The following is a 14,564-nucleotide window of genomic DNA, read 5'->3' as shown; positions in this document are numbered from 1 at the left end:
ACATACGTAAACACACGCACGAAAACGAACACAAACACACCTTTACGCACACTGACAGACCCCTGCAACGAGTGAATTGGAGAAAGTTAAACTGTTACTAGTTTTCCCATTACAGTTCATGAACCCTGTATGTGCAGCATTGATAAATAGACACACAGAGACACAAGCTCCAAACACACAACATCTACTCTCACACTGAACCAGAGAACTTAAGCTAAACCATGAGGGTGCTGAACCTGGTATGTAATGATATAAATGCTAAATCTATTAGTGTATTAAGAGACCAATTCAAAATGTTCTATTTATAGGTATGTGTTTAGGTAAAATGGTCCTTTTTTGTTTCATTCTAACAATATTTCTCTCAAATTTCTAAGAAAAACGTTGTTTCTATTTGCATTTATCTGCAGAAAATGAATGTCCTGAATGGCTACAATACATCTAGAAATGCTGATTAAATGTCTCTTCATTTTTTCGACACCTCAATTTATTTATTATTCTCTGTTAGAGTTAAGTTTTCTTAATTAAAAATGAAAGTGACAGACCTATTCAATTTGTATTTTGTTTTAAATACAGAAAGTTCAATAAAGCTTTACTGTCACCAATTCTACAACAAGTTAAATGTACAACAAAAATGATATTTGAAAATGCTTAACATTTTGGAAAAAAAATTGTTGTTCGATTTCAGTTTCATCGTAATTGAACCAATTTGTTCAAAATGCTTCATTGTAAAGCGAAGTCCGCATTGTATTGTTACAATCCACGTTTATTATAAAAGTACAGTATGTAATGCTTTATGTTGTATTACATTTAATTTTTTATTTCACAATCCTGACAAACTGGAATTAGGAAATTGTTTTTAAAGCTATATTTGCTTAGTTTTAAGCTGGTACGGGTCCAATTAATCATCTTTTTTTACACTTTGACTCTTAGGGGTCGGATCCCTCTCTGGCCTATCGGCCTGATTGTCTTCAGAAAGATAAAGAGGAGTTTAGAAACTTTGAGGTAAATATTTACACACAGTAAAATCACACTTCTATACAGTTCTCCTACTGCTGTGCCATTGTTTTCATCACTTGCTGTGTTCTGTATGTGTGTGTGAGACAGAGCGGAGAACTCTTTGACCGTGTGTTTAACACATATAAGCTTATGCACACGCACCAAACGCTAGACTTCGTCAAGAAGAAGGTCAGTCCACCTTAACACACATCTTTAAGTTTTTTAAGGAAGGTTTACTTTGGTGCAGCTGGACGTGTTTTACTGCTGTACTTAAGTAAACTGTACTAGAAACCAAAATCTGCAATGCTTTCCAACCGAGAGCCATGACAAACACTGAACATGACCTCTGACCTCAGCATCTGGAGTGGGCAAACTGCACTCACTTCAGCATGACCATGATGGACAGCATCAATTCACTGGATGCGCTGGTCGATGAATCCGATCCCGACGTCGACTTCCCAAACTCTTTCCACGCGTTCCAGACCGCCGAGGGGATCCGCAAGGAGCATCCTGATAAGGGTAAGAGGTCAGAAGGGACAAAGGTCACCGGAGTGTTTTCAACATATTCCTCAGTTAGATAAGCTTGTGTTTTTCATGAACAACATACCTGACGTGTTTTCTGAAGCTACGGTCATTATGTCCTTACCAGAAAGCCTTCTTAAAATCATTCATACGTACTATTTAACTCGTTGTCTCCAGATTGGTTCCAGCTAGTCGGTCTGATCCATGACATTGGGAAAATCATGGCGTTGTATGGAGAGCCGCAGGTGAGAAAATGTATTCAAAACATCGGTTACATGGGTTGAATAATACACACGTGAAATTAGAACACCGCCATTTTTTGCAGTGGGCAGTCGTTGGAGACACGTTCCCGGTGGGATGCAAGTTTCAGAATTCAATAGTGTTTAGAAACTCGACATTTGAGGACAATCCGGATGAGAAGAACCTCGCTCTCAAGTACAACTTTAGGATACTTAATAGCCAGAGATCACTATGTATTTTGTTGCATGGACATTTAAAATGAGTCCTTAAAGGGATAAAAATGACTCCAAGACACAAAGAAGATATTTTGAAGAATGTCTGTACCAAACCCCATTGAATAAACACAAAAGAGACACGAGACATTTCTCAAAATATCTTCTTTTGAGTTCCACAGAAGAGTCATGTACAGGTTTTGAATGAAACGGACCCATTTTTGGGGGAACTATCCTTTAAGTGTCTCACAGAAAATCATCAAGTTTTTTTATTTTATTTATAAAATTGAAATTTGCTTTCCTTCTGCAGCACAGAATTTGGGATTTATAAAGCACACTGTGGCCTGGATAATGTTCTGATGTCTTGGGGACATGATGGTAAACTATTCCAAAGGTTGATATCCAAGACATGACTGATGTCGGATATCTCATTGACAAACATGTGACCGTTTGCTACTGAATCGTGAAACCGTAAAATAAATGATTCTCACACTATTTCAGAGTATTTGTACCGGGTACTGAAGTTCAACAAATGCACCATCCCTGAAGAGGTAAAGACACAAAAAGCACGCAACACAGCATTTCATTCACGATCAAGAAGTCGTTTTCTTTTAACTCCTGCTATAAAAATTCCAACAAATACTCTTTTGTTCCGGCAGGGGTTAAACATGATCCGTTTCCACTCCTTTTACCCCTGGCATTCGAACGGAGACTACATGCACCTGTGCAATGAGAAAGATCTGCAGATGCTGACCTGGGTGAAAGAGTTTAAGTAAGTCTCCGGTTTCTCAATGAAAGACCGCTGACCTTTTATATGAGTTTTGGCTTTGATTTTACAGTCAGAAAAATAACATCAGTCTGTTTGTCTTTCCTACAACAGCAAGTTTGATTTGTACACAAAGAACACCGAGTTGCCCGATGTGGAGAAGCTAAAGCCCCATTATCAGTCACTCATTGATAAATACTGTCCTGGGTTACTGCGCTGGTGAACGTCTCACCTTCAGCCGCTTCATTCTATCTCCTGCAATAAACACATTTGAACAGATCTGAACCAAGACATGTCTGCGAACGGGTCAATACATTTCCAGCAAGAACATTTAACAATTATAATAGAAAATGTAAAAATCTCATTTGAATTGTATCGGTCTTGATATTGCAAAACATATTGTTTATATAGTTTTGTTAGCAATGAGGGAATAAATGTAGACTTAATATTGTGCATCCATGAATAGATTGAAAGTAAAACAAAATTAACATTCAATTAGTCGTTCAGATTGGAGCACAATTGCTTGGTTTGGAATGAGCGGCACTTCTGTTAGCACGTATTTTTATATATGTTTACTATTAAAAATGTTACAAAACATTAAAGTGTGTGTTTTATGCATATTAACAAAACAAACATGCAAACTGTTACAGAACGGGGCCTTTTGTTTTAAGATCACGGGATGAAATATTGACACGACAGATTTTGCATCAATACAAAAACACAGACCAACTACAGTCCCATAAACACGATCATCACACAACACATTTACAAATGATTGTCTGAAGAGGAAAAACATCACATCACATCTAAACGTGTTCATATAGTTTCTTTTTAAATAAATTTTCAGATTGTGATTCACCTTTAAAGTAAACTTTGATGCTCGGCTTTTTATTCTAGTTATACCATTAGGTACAGGACAGAATCTGCATCTGAAACTACAGTATGACCTTTTCAGATATCAGAGAGATTTAGTGGAAGATAGATGGCAAAGTTTGTTAAAAGCGTCACGTAGTGTGTGAAAAAAACTATAAGCTACCTTGTTTTTCCATTCTGGTTTGAATTTAGTAAGAAATATATTAAGGGCACAGCCTGAATTTAAGGTTCGTCATTTCTCAAACACATTCATAAAAACAAGTGTTTTGACACAGTGAAGATCTTAACAAGTGCTGATGTTAAAGGACAGATGTTTTTACCCCGAGATGTTTTTACAGAACCCCTCACTTTCTTTTTCTGAGGCTGTCTTCTTCGTTTTCCTCCGAGCTCACTTCCTCTTCCCGTTTACCTTCTCCCTCCTGTTCTTCTTCCTCTTGTCCATCATCATCTAACACTGAATCCTCTCTTGTTTCGTCCTCGTTCTCTTCCACATGTTTCTTATTGAACTGCGTCTCATCTGTGCTCTCTTTATCTGTGTTTTGGTTACGGTGATGCTTGTGGTGCCGATGTTTGCGTGAAAATAAAGTGTGGAGTAGACAGACGGTTGCTGCCGCGCTGAAGAGAGTCCACAGCAGAAGAGGAGCCGGTATCTCACGCACATGCTCACGTACATGCCGCAATAACTGTGGCAACCAAGCATTCGAAGTACGCCTGGAAGGAGCTTTATCCTGACGCACAAAAAGAGAGAGGATAGGGATCCTATATTAATAGAATTTAACAATAAATAAACACAGATTTAGTTCATTTTGCTAGTTACACCCTTAGTTAAAAGCTATCGATATCTTTTTGGAAAATCCTTGAAATGTTATTGTAGGATTGTGCAGCGTGTACTGTAAACATCCTGTCTGCTGATATCACTCAAGGATTTCTGTTCAATACACAAAAAAAAGTGTTTGCTGTATCGAGCTATTCCCCTGAACTTCACGTCCGTTTGTTCTCAGAAGTAGAAATTAATATTCAACCCATTTCCCACACTTTCACTTTCGATGGTAGAGTCACTTCTTACCTTGAGACCATGTTGATCTAGCATACGTTCAAGGTAAGGATCACCAAGGTGCACTATGGGATAGAACTCTTCCACATACACCCTTCTCCACCAGCGCTTGGGAAATGATCTAGACACGAATAAACAAAATAACACTCAAAGATAAACCAATTGATATGTTGACCAATCAGAATCGTGGACTGGAACTAAGCATTTTATAATTGATTTTTAATGAATTTACTATTTATAATACAAACGCTGTATATAAAAAAACTAGAGCAGTACAATATATCAATATTATCACAAATGTATATTGTACGATGTATTTGCAAATAGAAAATAGACAGTGAGATTTCATGTGATGTTTGCATATGTGTATATTTTTCAAAGTTGAAGTATTATAAACAGTGTAAAGTACTATATTTATTGAGAAGCAACAATAAAAACACACCCTGGACCACAAAATCAGTCTTAAGTAGGAGGGGAATATTTGTGACAGTATTTGGGTCCAAATATTTTTTTGTCTTTAATGCCATAATAGTTAGGATTTTAAATAAAAATCATGTTTCATGAAGATATTTTTGTTAGTTTCCTACACTAAACTTTATGTTTGTGAGTGGATGCTGCACAATCAAACGAACAGTTCACCCAAACATCCGGTCATCATTTACACAAGGTTGTTTCAAACCTGTACCAATTACTGTGTTTCGATGAACACGGAGAAAGATATTTAGAAGAATGTTAGCAATTTTCAGTTCTGGGACATCATCCAAAGAATTTTGGAAAAAAAACATTTCATGTTTCCCCAGTCAGTGATGTCCCAAAACGGAAAACTACTAACATTCTTACTTTCATCTTTCTCTTTGTTCATCAAATATTAATTAAACAGGTATAACATTACATGAGCGTGAGTAAATGATGAACAAATTTTCCTTTTTGGGTGAACTATCCCTTTAACAAAAAAGGCTGGAAACACGCCTACAAACATGGCTCACTGCTGCCTGCTCTTTGGGAATTACCCGCTCGAGTTTGGTATCTATGTAAAGCTTACAATTTCAGCTTTCAGGTTTTCAGCTTTTATTTTTATACATTTGTGTGGTTGTGTGGTTTTGTGTGTGAGTGTGTGCGCTCACCCGTCCTTTTTCTGCTCGGTGAACCAGTATTTGTAGCGGTGAGCTCTGAGATACTTCGGTGGCTGTTGACTGAAGGGATACTGACTCACATCTGTCTGAATGAGTCTTATTACTGCAAAACACACATGCAACATTTACATTAATAACACATGACAAAACATCGGAGCATTGCGTCTTCAGCAAACTGATGCACTAGATTCATTTAAATACATGCGAGATGCACACACACACACACAAACACACACACCATCTTGCTTTCCCTGCAGCAGTCGGTGTAACAGACTGTTGAACCAGGGGCTTTGCGTGTTTGGTCCAAGAGCGGCAAACCACATCTGCCAATCCAATCTGGGCTGGTGCGGAGTCACTACAGTCGGCGCTGCTGTCATATTCCCGGGCTTATACATGAACTCGATCTCCTGCGGCAAAAACAACCACCATTCAGATGCAAATGTCAAGACATGTGGCAGATTGTATGACCTTAAACCTCCTACCCTCTGGTTACCATTCCCAATGTTAAACCATTAAGTTCTAATGCTAATAAACATTGTCTCCTCACACGCTTTGTGCACGCGCTCATGTTTAAAATCATTGTGAACTGACCGTCCATGTGTTGCGATCCATGCTGCCCTCGATCACCACCTCTGGACGGCCTCCCACACCGGTCATCCTCCTGAACAATCCGTATGAGCTTACAAGCTGATAGCGTTCAGTTACCTCAAACGCTTTCCGGATCCCAGGCCAAAGTTCATTGTGAGCGTTGTTCTCCATGTAGGTGTATGGAACCTGTACGTGTCACGTACACAAACAGATACGAAAAAAAAATGACAAGATCATTCCAAAAATGTTTTATCAAATAAGCATTTCTAGATGTATTGTGTCAGTCCAGTGTCTGTTGAATTTCAACAAAATCAATTATTATTCATACCACAGCTGCATGTTATGTTCAGCAAGACTTTGTGAGCGGCGATTCAGATTTCGCATGTTTTGCGCGTGCAAGTTTGTTATCTTAAATGTAGATGGCGCCGCATCGAGATGGAAGTAGTTCAACTTTTCAGAGTGTCGTGCACTCGGCGCTTGTCTTTTCACAAGAGAAAGCTGCATGGCACACGGTTTCCGCTAAGGCTGGGCTGATAAACAATATCATATCGAATCTATCGAATCTATCGAATAATGATACGCTACTGGCATTTTGACTCGATATTGATTAATCTTATAGTCTAACAGACATCAGAAATAAACGCAACAACAGTCAGTCATCGTGCAGCTTTTAGCATGCACGTCAAAGTACAAAGTCCATTTCATACTCCACTTGGCAAAGCTAACTGGACATGAGGAGGAAAACATTACTGGAAGCGGAAACGAAAGGGAAACTAACCTCGAGTTGTCTTCACGCGGTTTATCAAGTGTCTTATTTTCCTTTGCAATCGCCGGTTAAACAAAAACTTGAGGCGCAGTTGCAATTGAGTTACTTTGAAACACAAACGTTTTTATATCCCCCGTTTACATATCTGCTAACATGAACTGATGCATATGAAACAAACCAGCGCTGCCCTGTACAGATTAGAGATGTAATGAAGTGAGTTCGTTTGCACATTAAAAGATTGAAGATGCTTGCATGATTAAAGGAATGTACTACAGTTTATGTGAGATGTCTTTTTGAAAGAATCCCACTACTCGAGCAAGACATTATTGCAGTGTTATATATGTGCACAGTTGCTGAACCAATAGCGTTCGAATGTACAAAGTAACGGAGCCCTTTCATTGGTTGAATGTATTGAATTCACACTTCCTTTACTTAACATGTCAAAATGAGACTGTATGAACTAGTCCATGTTGTTCATGGCCTAATGTCCTCTTTGTTTCAACAGTATGTGTTGGTTGAATTTAATTATAACTTTTGTTAGACTATTTTGTAAATAAAGTGCATTTAAAATATATTATTTTACATAGATTATTATAGAATAAAATAAATTATATATATCGAAATAAATATTGTTATTGATCAATATAGAAAAAAACTATTGAGTTTACATTTTTGCCGTATCGCCCAGCCCTAGTTTCCTTTCAGTTTTAGATGCGAAATGTGAATCACCCCTTAAGTGTCACATCAACAAAGAGTTTGCGAATGACATGAGATTTTGAAGCAGAAGGCCATCATGGATGCAATGACAATCTGTTCATCACAATAAATTCTCAAATGCCTTTAAAAGACTTGGATTATAGTACACAAGTCATATCGACTGCTCTTACAGAGCAAATTTTTCAACATTCGAGTGAGCAGAACATGATATTTCATTATTGGGTAAACAGTTCCTATAACGATATAAAATTTAACATCACCCAGAAGACAAAGGGACACAATGTAAATAAGCATTAAAATCTTTACATTTTATTTGTTACTTACCAGACTGATGGCAAACATTGAAACTGTGGCTGTGGCCATAATCGCCCACTGGATTGTGCTCCAGAGACGCCAAAAGAAACCCTTCACACAAGCACTCCTGTAAGACACACAACAACCTTAGAATCCATTCACTGTGTGGAAAAACCTATCATACCTCAACTCCATCTACTGGAGAAAAATAGTTTTCAAGCTACACCAGCTTGCATGGTTATTTAGATGGCGAGAACTTCTTTGTCTCTATTCGGCTTTTATCTTTTATATTTTCTAAAACTTTCAAAAATTGGGTGTTAGGCTATTAAAAATCTCTTCAAAGTATTTAACTGTATAAATGTGAGTGCAAACGACTCACTTAAACATTGCAACGATGACCTCCCAGGTGAGAGACAGGACACCCATCCAGATACTGGGCACAGTCACGGCCTTCAGAAACCCGTTAAAATCAAAATACGTGAATGCTGGAGAGCAGAAATCCATAGAGATGAGTCATGCTGAACATTAAACAGATTAAAGATAAACGCCACGGTATCACCTGTTTTGGAAGAGATGTTTTTCTTTTCCCAGTCCACCTGCAGCTCGAAGTAGAGAACGATCCAGTAACCGAGCAGAGCATAGACGCCAATCTCCAACATCAACACGACACCAGACAAAAGAGTCTGCAAAGGTCCTGAAATAAAACATTATTCTCTTGTAAACACCTCGTCTTATCTAGACGTGACCCTTCAAATGTGTGGCAAATAGTTCTTATGCTGCCAATAAAAGTCACGTTTAAAGTCACCGTGCAAAAATCACAATGGGGAAAAGAAGACAATCACAACTTCCGTTCCATGGTGACTTTACATACAGTTATGTCTAAAATATTTTGAACCCGTTAGATTTTACAATGGGGGGCTACATCGAATTAATAAAAAAAAACTGATGACTAAAAACCCAAACACCATCAAAGCTACAATGACTAACGTTTGCTTCTATCTCGCCATCTCACTTTGTAACCTAAAATTCCAGGTTACTTAACATAATTGTCTTTACGTAGGTTTAAGTCAAATGACGTAAAACTGACATTTCCAACAAAATCATAACTTATAAATCATTATTACTAGATTACTAGTAAAAAACGATAACAACAATTACTGATTTTTTTTTCCAAAAAAAAGTTACGGATTTCAGCAGCTTTGAGTATCTTACAAGTGAAAAATCACAATAAAATTTGTAAGAACACAGTAAAAAAAAAAAGGATTTAGCAATACCCTGTGTCAGTGAGTCTGTACTCTTCTCTGTCTTCGGTGGGCTTCGGAAGAGCCAGACGTTGACGTGTTGATCGTCCAGCAGCGAGAGGCACAGAGTGATGGTGAGAATATTAAAAAAGTTATAATTCCCAGACAGGATAATCAGAACTTGAAGCAGAATCTGTCAATCAAAAACGCAGACATTACAAGATGCACAAACACATGTGACTCGCTCCGACCAAACACACACCTGCATGTAGAAGGCAGTGAGTCTGTGTCTTCGTATAGGACTGAAGAACAGGAAGGAAACGGCGATCTCGATGACAAACGCTCCAACCACACTGAGTTTCTGGAACCACATGGGCAGCTGATGAGCGAACCAGGCCAGTGGGGTGGGTATGCACTGAGTCTCATAATGATAGGTCATCGCTGATGAGAAAACAACACAAATGACTTTAGTTTTCCGTTCCACAAACGATGTTTAGAAGAACACTGACAATCAAACAACAAGACATTTCTCAAAATATCTTTTTTGTGTACCATAGATCATCATGAGATCTAAATTGACTGCATTGCAGTATATCAGTGGGATACAGTATATCAAACAGTGTGCTTTGGTTGTAGTAAATGCATGAAGAACTGTGTATTCACAATAAAAATATCAGCAGTGTGTTGTATTTCCAAAGCATTTATTCTCAGCTCCTTCCTCACCTGTCAAGCCCCACCAAGTGGGACAGCGGCTGGTCAACTTGACCACACCTGACACAAACATCAGCCGAAACAACAGCCAACGCACCAGCCAGAAAGTCACGTTGTCATTGAGACGCACTTTAGAAGACCAGGGCATGTTCATGGGAGCGACAAGAATGGCCAGAAAGCCCGTCTCCAATAAGAGGTTATCCCTGACAAAGACAGAAAGAGCAAGAGAGTGATGTCTGACATTTATTGCAGTTGTGAGTTGCGATGTGCTGAGGTCATGTGACTTTAGTTGGTGACTACTTGACAGTCTAGCAAATGTAATCAATTTGTCAATCAGGTTGCAACAAAGAATCTAACACTTACCACTGGAAGTATAAGAAGACCTGGCCCACCTAAAGAAAAACGAGCCAAAAATATAAAACTAACTTAGAAAATGCATTTCCCAATCAAAGATTCAGCTTGGCGATTTGAACTTTTCCACAACTTTGTTTTATTAGCTATTGCCAATATTTAGATAGCAGAAGACTTGGTATATTTTAAATTCAATAAACAATTTTAAACAACACAGTGTGATGGAAGAAGTCTGATGAATTGAAATTAAAAATGACTTAATTAACAAACTTTTAACTGATAAATCATACGACATATCAGACCACCACTAGAGACAGTATAACGTCACTATAGACCACTTCGGAAAACGTTAGCAAAGCTGATCCAGAAGAGCTTCCTGTTTCAGTTGTTTAACACTACACAAACACCTCATCAACATACAACCAACATAAACATTTGAACCAAATTAAAATGTTAAACCAATTTATTTAAGATGTAATTCAATATGTACGATTTTAAAATAAAACGAATAAAGATGAAAGCCAAAGTTCTTCTGGACCAGTGTTTTTTTTTTTCATCACACAAAAAAAACTTAACTTACATGTACAGTGCCTCTTGCTGGTACAAACATAAAGTATTACACTTTAACGACTGTACAAGATTAACAAAAGTCATATTGTGACTACATTAAAGTCACTATGAAACGGAAGTAGCGATTGACCTCTTTGCCTTATCGTGACATATATAAAAAAAAAATGTACGGCGGGGCTTTATTCTACCGATCGCTTTTTGACCGGTTTGTTGTACGTTGGGCCAGGAGGGGAGGGCTAAAGAGATGACGTATTTTTGTATGCAAACCCCGGAAGCGAGTTAGAATTTTAGGACTTCCGGTTCAATCGCTCCAAAGTCTATGGGTTTTTTTTAAATCGCCCGAAAGAAGGTCTGTTGTAAACAAAACCTATTTTCACGTTTTATTCAATGACATAAAACACAACAATTATAACCCACTTGTGATTTTTCAAAGCCTTAGTGTGTCTTAAAAACAGCGTTGCTAGCAAACAAGTTAGTTGCTTGCTACTCCCTTTGGCGGAGACATTAGACGTTATTGTGCATACAAAGCTCACAAATAATGCAACATGTGCACAAATCTCTTAAAACACAGATGTGGATTCATTCACAGAGTTATTAGTAATCACTAACCAGTGAACACATTTTTAAAAACGTTTGAAAGAGTTGTCGGAGGCATGGTGGCGGTGACGTTGATATTGAGCGACCTTAAAGGTGCAGCTTGTAAAAAAAAAAACGCCGCTAAATGGCGCACAATCAAAACAACAACAATGCCGTAGCTTGATAACGCTGTGAAGGAGAGTGGAATGGAACATTGTATAAATACCATGCACTGTGCTGTGTTTTACCTTTTCTGTTTTTCCTGTTTGCCCCTGTAAAGGTGCTTTGAAACAATACACATTGTGAAAAGCGCTATATAAAATAAAATTGAATTGAATTGAATGATGGGATCTGTTGTCTTCAACTCCACCCCAGATTACAATCAATCAGATGGGAGCGAAAAATCGTGTTAGCAGATGAGGTAAAGTTTTATAATCGTTGCGAATAGTTGTGGTCCATAAATATGTGACTGCTCGAAACAAGTTAGTGGCTTGCTAGACTCTAGACACAACTTCCGCATTTGTCCACGACACTGTTGTCATGCGATTTCTACGTCAGTAAAGGCAGCCCCGTGTCACTGTTTAGAATTTCCTCACGATTTACAAGTAAGTTAGTTGGAAAGATAAGTACTCAGATGAACAAAATATATATATACTAGCATGGTGGTTTTGGGGTATTTTACTGCAAAATTGTTACAAACTGCACTTTTAAGTGTAGTCGGTTTAAAGCCCCGTGTTAGCTTTTCACTTCTACGGATTGTATTTCGCCTACAAAAGTAACAAAAGTTGTGTTATTTTGTAAAGATTATCTTTATAGACAAAACCTGTAAACATCATAAACCCAACCTCTGTTAATCACAGAGCTTATTTTTGGCGATCAGCGCGGCGCCTGCATCCGGGTTAGCCTACAAAATACGTCACCTCTGAGGTACTGGATAGGACAGTCAATATAGTCCCGCCTCTTTTTTTAGTTGTTTAGATAATGTCATATGATGAAGAGGTGTTGTTGAGTGGACGAGAGGAAAGATTACAAGTGCAATTTATTTTTTATTTTTATCATTTATAAAAAAAATCACCGCAACGCTGTGTAAAACACTTGGAATGTTCCTGTTTGATTTCACAGTGACTTTAAGGCCACGTACACACTGCAAAGTTTCGGTAGTGACAACCGAATTTAGATGCAGTGTGTGCGTGCCCCTAAATATAGTGTCAATGGCATAAAAGGCATCGGCAGTGCTCGAATTGAAGGGGGACTGTGGGGATCCGGGACCCCCCATAAGGCTTTAGGGACTTAAGAAGTTAAAAAATGGACTTTGGGGGTCCCTCAGATATTTGTATTTGAGTAAAAATTATAATGACAAATGTGATTAAATTCATGCAATGGATGTGGTAAATTTAGTGAAGTAATTATTATTAATAATTTATATTCAGTTTTTTATGGGCTAGTTGTCATGTCTCTTTAAATTTAAAAAAGCCCCGCCCCACATCTACAGACCACAGTGAAAGAGGTCTGTTCTTCCATGTAAGCCCGTTTTAAATATAGTAGTATTTAATTATGCATATTATAATCAAATATATTGTGCATTTTGATTGAATTGTACATTGCGAGACTAACCCCCACCAAAAAATAATCTTATGAGGGGGGACCCCCATAAGACTTGGTTCAATTCGAGCACTGGGCATCTGCACACAGTACTGACGCATGTACCTGGTATAAGGACAGGTAAAGGATCCAGAGGATCAGGAATACTCGACAGTCTCTTAACACAGGTACAGCCAAAGCCATCAAACTGATGAGAGCTCCGGTCAGACTCAGCAGCTCCATACACTGCTGTGTGTCCAAACCCAGACGAGGACCAAACCACAGCAGGGTGGGAGAATCCTTCAGCTGCTCCAGAAGACTTTTATCAGAAACCCGAAGAGTCCAGCGGGCTGGTAACAAACCCTCATTCCCATACAAACCTACAGACAGAGAGAGAACCATATTAACATTGACGGGTTTTATGTTAGATTGAAACATCTGTATGCTTGTAAACATGCAAAAATATGTTCATTGAATTAAAACGTATTGTTTGTTTTCATTACAAAATCACGACTTTTCTGACACATACTTTAAAAGCTGTTGTTTAACGATTATAAAACAATCTGTTATTTATATTCAGACTCTTAAACTATTTTGATCGCACGTGGGTTAAGTTAACATCTTAACTATTACATTGGTAAAAACTTCACTCACCTGGAATTTGCACATAAAGAGACGCAAACGCAAACATATAGATCGCGGACAGGCACCAGAGGAACATGTGCCTGGGGAGTCTTATTTCTCCCATTTTTTTGAGGAATGCTCCCAAACAATTCCTAAAGATGGAGAAAAGGTTTGCAGCGGACTGAACGTTTGACGCAGGAAAAGAGACGCCACATAACCGCTCATTTGCATCGAATTTCGAAACCTACTATGGCTTAGGGTTGCCTCATGAATATTAATTACGTTGACGGACGCACGCCCGGTTGGACAAGCTGATAGGCGGAGAACAAGACGTTAAGAGAGCGGACGAATCAACAAAGGCTGCTGTAATCGGGGAACGGCTCATGAATATTAATGACGTTTATCAAGGAAAACGACCAGGGAAGTACGTCAGCGATGCCTGTTGGTTAGGATCGGAATAAATGTTCAAATTGAAAAAACATCTCATGTAGAGACATATTAATTTATATTAATTTTGCTAGATACAGTGCAATAATCGTTATTATTTTATTTCGAATATAAAGTAAAGAGCAGCGGTATCTGCATCACGTGACAGGCCGACACCCAAGAGCGTTGGGGAGCAGGTTACTACAGGTAGCGACGCTACTAACTTAACTACCTTTTTTAGTAGCTTGGCGGCAGCTAAACTATTTTAAAATACAGTTTAGCTTTTCCAGTAGTTAATTACTTTTTTAAGAAAGTAGCGGTTT

The 14,564-nt window shown here is 38.3% G+C and overlaps 2 protein-coding genes across 4 annotated transcripts; one reads left to right on the top strand and one right to left on the bottom strand.

Annotated features, from left to right (window-relative positions):
• The first annotated feature begins 118 nt into the window (after positions 1-118).
• miox (myo-inositol oxygenase) lies at positions 119-3,338 on the top strand. 3 transcript variants are annotated; one of them, XM_056766318.1, is made up of 10 exons: positions 121-239; positions 931-1,002; positions 1,105-1,185; positions 1,353-1,515; positions 1,696-1,763; positions 1,844-1,953; positions 2,281-2,348; positions 2,472-2,521; positions 2,630-2,742; positions 2,851-3,338. In XM_056766318.1, the coding sequence occupies exons 1-10, from the start codon at positions 222-224 to the stop codon at positions 2,957-2,959; spliced, it is 852 nt and encodes a 283-aa protein (XP_056622296.1). In that variant the 5' UTR covers positions 121-221; the 3' UTR covers positions 2,960-3,338. The 3 variants fall into 3 exon arrangements, with proteins under 3 accessions (XP_056622295.1, XP_056622294.1, XP_056622296.1); XM_056766316.1 differs by having other exon boundaries at positions 120-239; positions 2,472-2,742; XM_056766317.1 differs by having other exon boundaries at positions 119-239; positions 2,472-3,338.
• Positions 3,294-14,056, bottom strand: lmf2a (lipase maturation factor 2a). Its single transcript, XM_056766315.1, has 14 exons — positions 13,846-14,056; positions 13,318-13,571; positions 10,477-10,505; positions 10,126-10,316; positions 9,665-9,843; positions 9,436-9,595; positions 8,721-8,855; positions 8,541-8,646; positions 8,192-8,288; positions 6,388-6,570; positions 6,035-6,203; positions 5,788-5,899; positions 4,676-4,784; positions 3,294-4,337 (listed from the first exon to the last, which is right to left on the bottom strand). The coding sequence occupies exons 1-14, from the start codon at positions 13,937-13,939 to the stop codon at positions 3,954-3,956; spliced, it is 2,202 nt and encodes a 733-aa protein (XP_056622293.1). The 5' UTR covers positions 13,940-14,056; the 3' UTR covers positions 3,294-3,953.
• Between the last annotated feature and the right edge of the window lie 508 nt (positions 14,057-14,564).

The sequence above is a fragment of the Triplophysa dalaica genome, chromosome 14 (genome assembly GCF_015846415.1).
Source record: "Triplophysa dalaica isolate WHDGS20190420 chromosome 14, ASM1584641v1, whole genome shotgun sequence".
NCBI lineage: Eukaryota > Metazoa > Chordata > Actinopteri > Cypriniformes > Nemacheilidae > Triplophysa > Triplophysa dalaica.
This window is presented reverse-complemented; position numbering and strand designations above follow the sequence as displayed.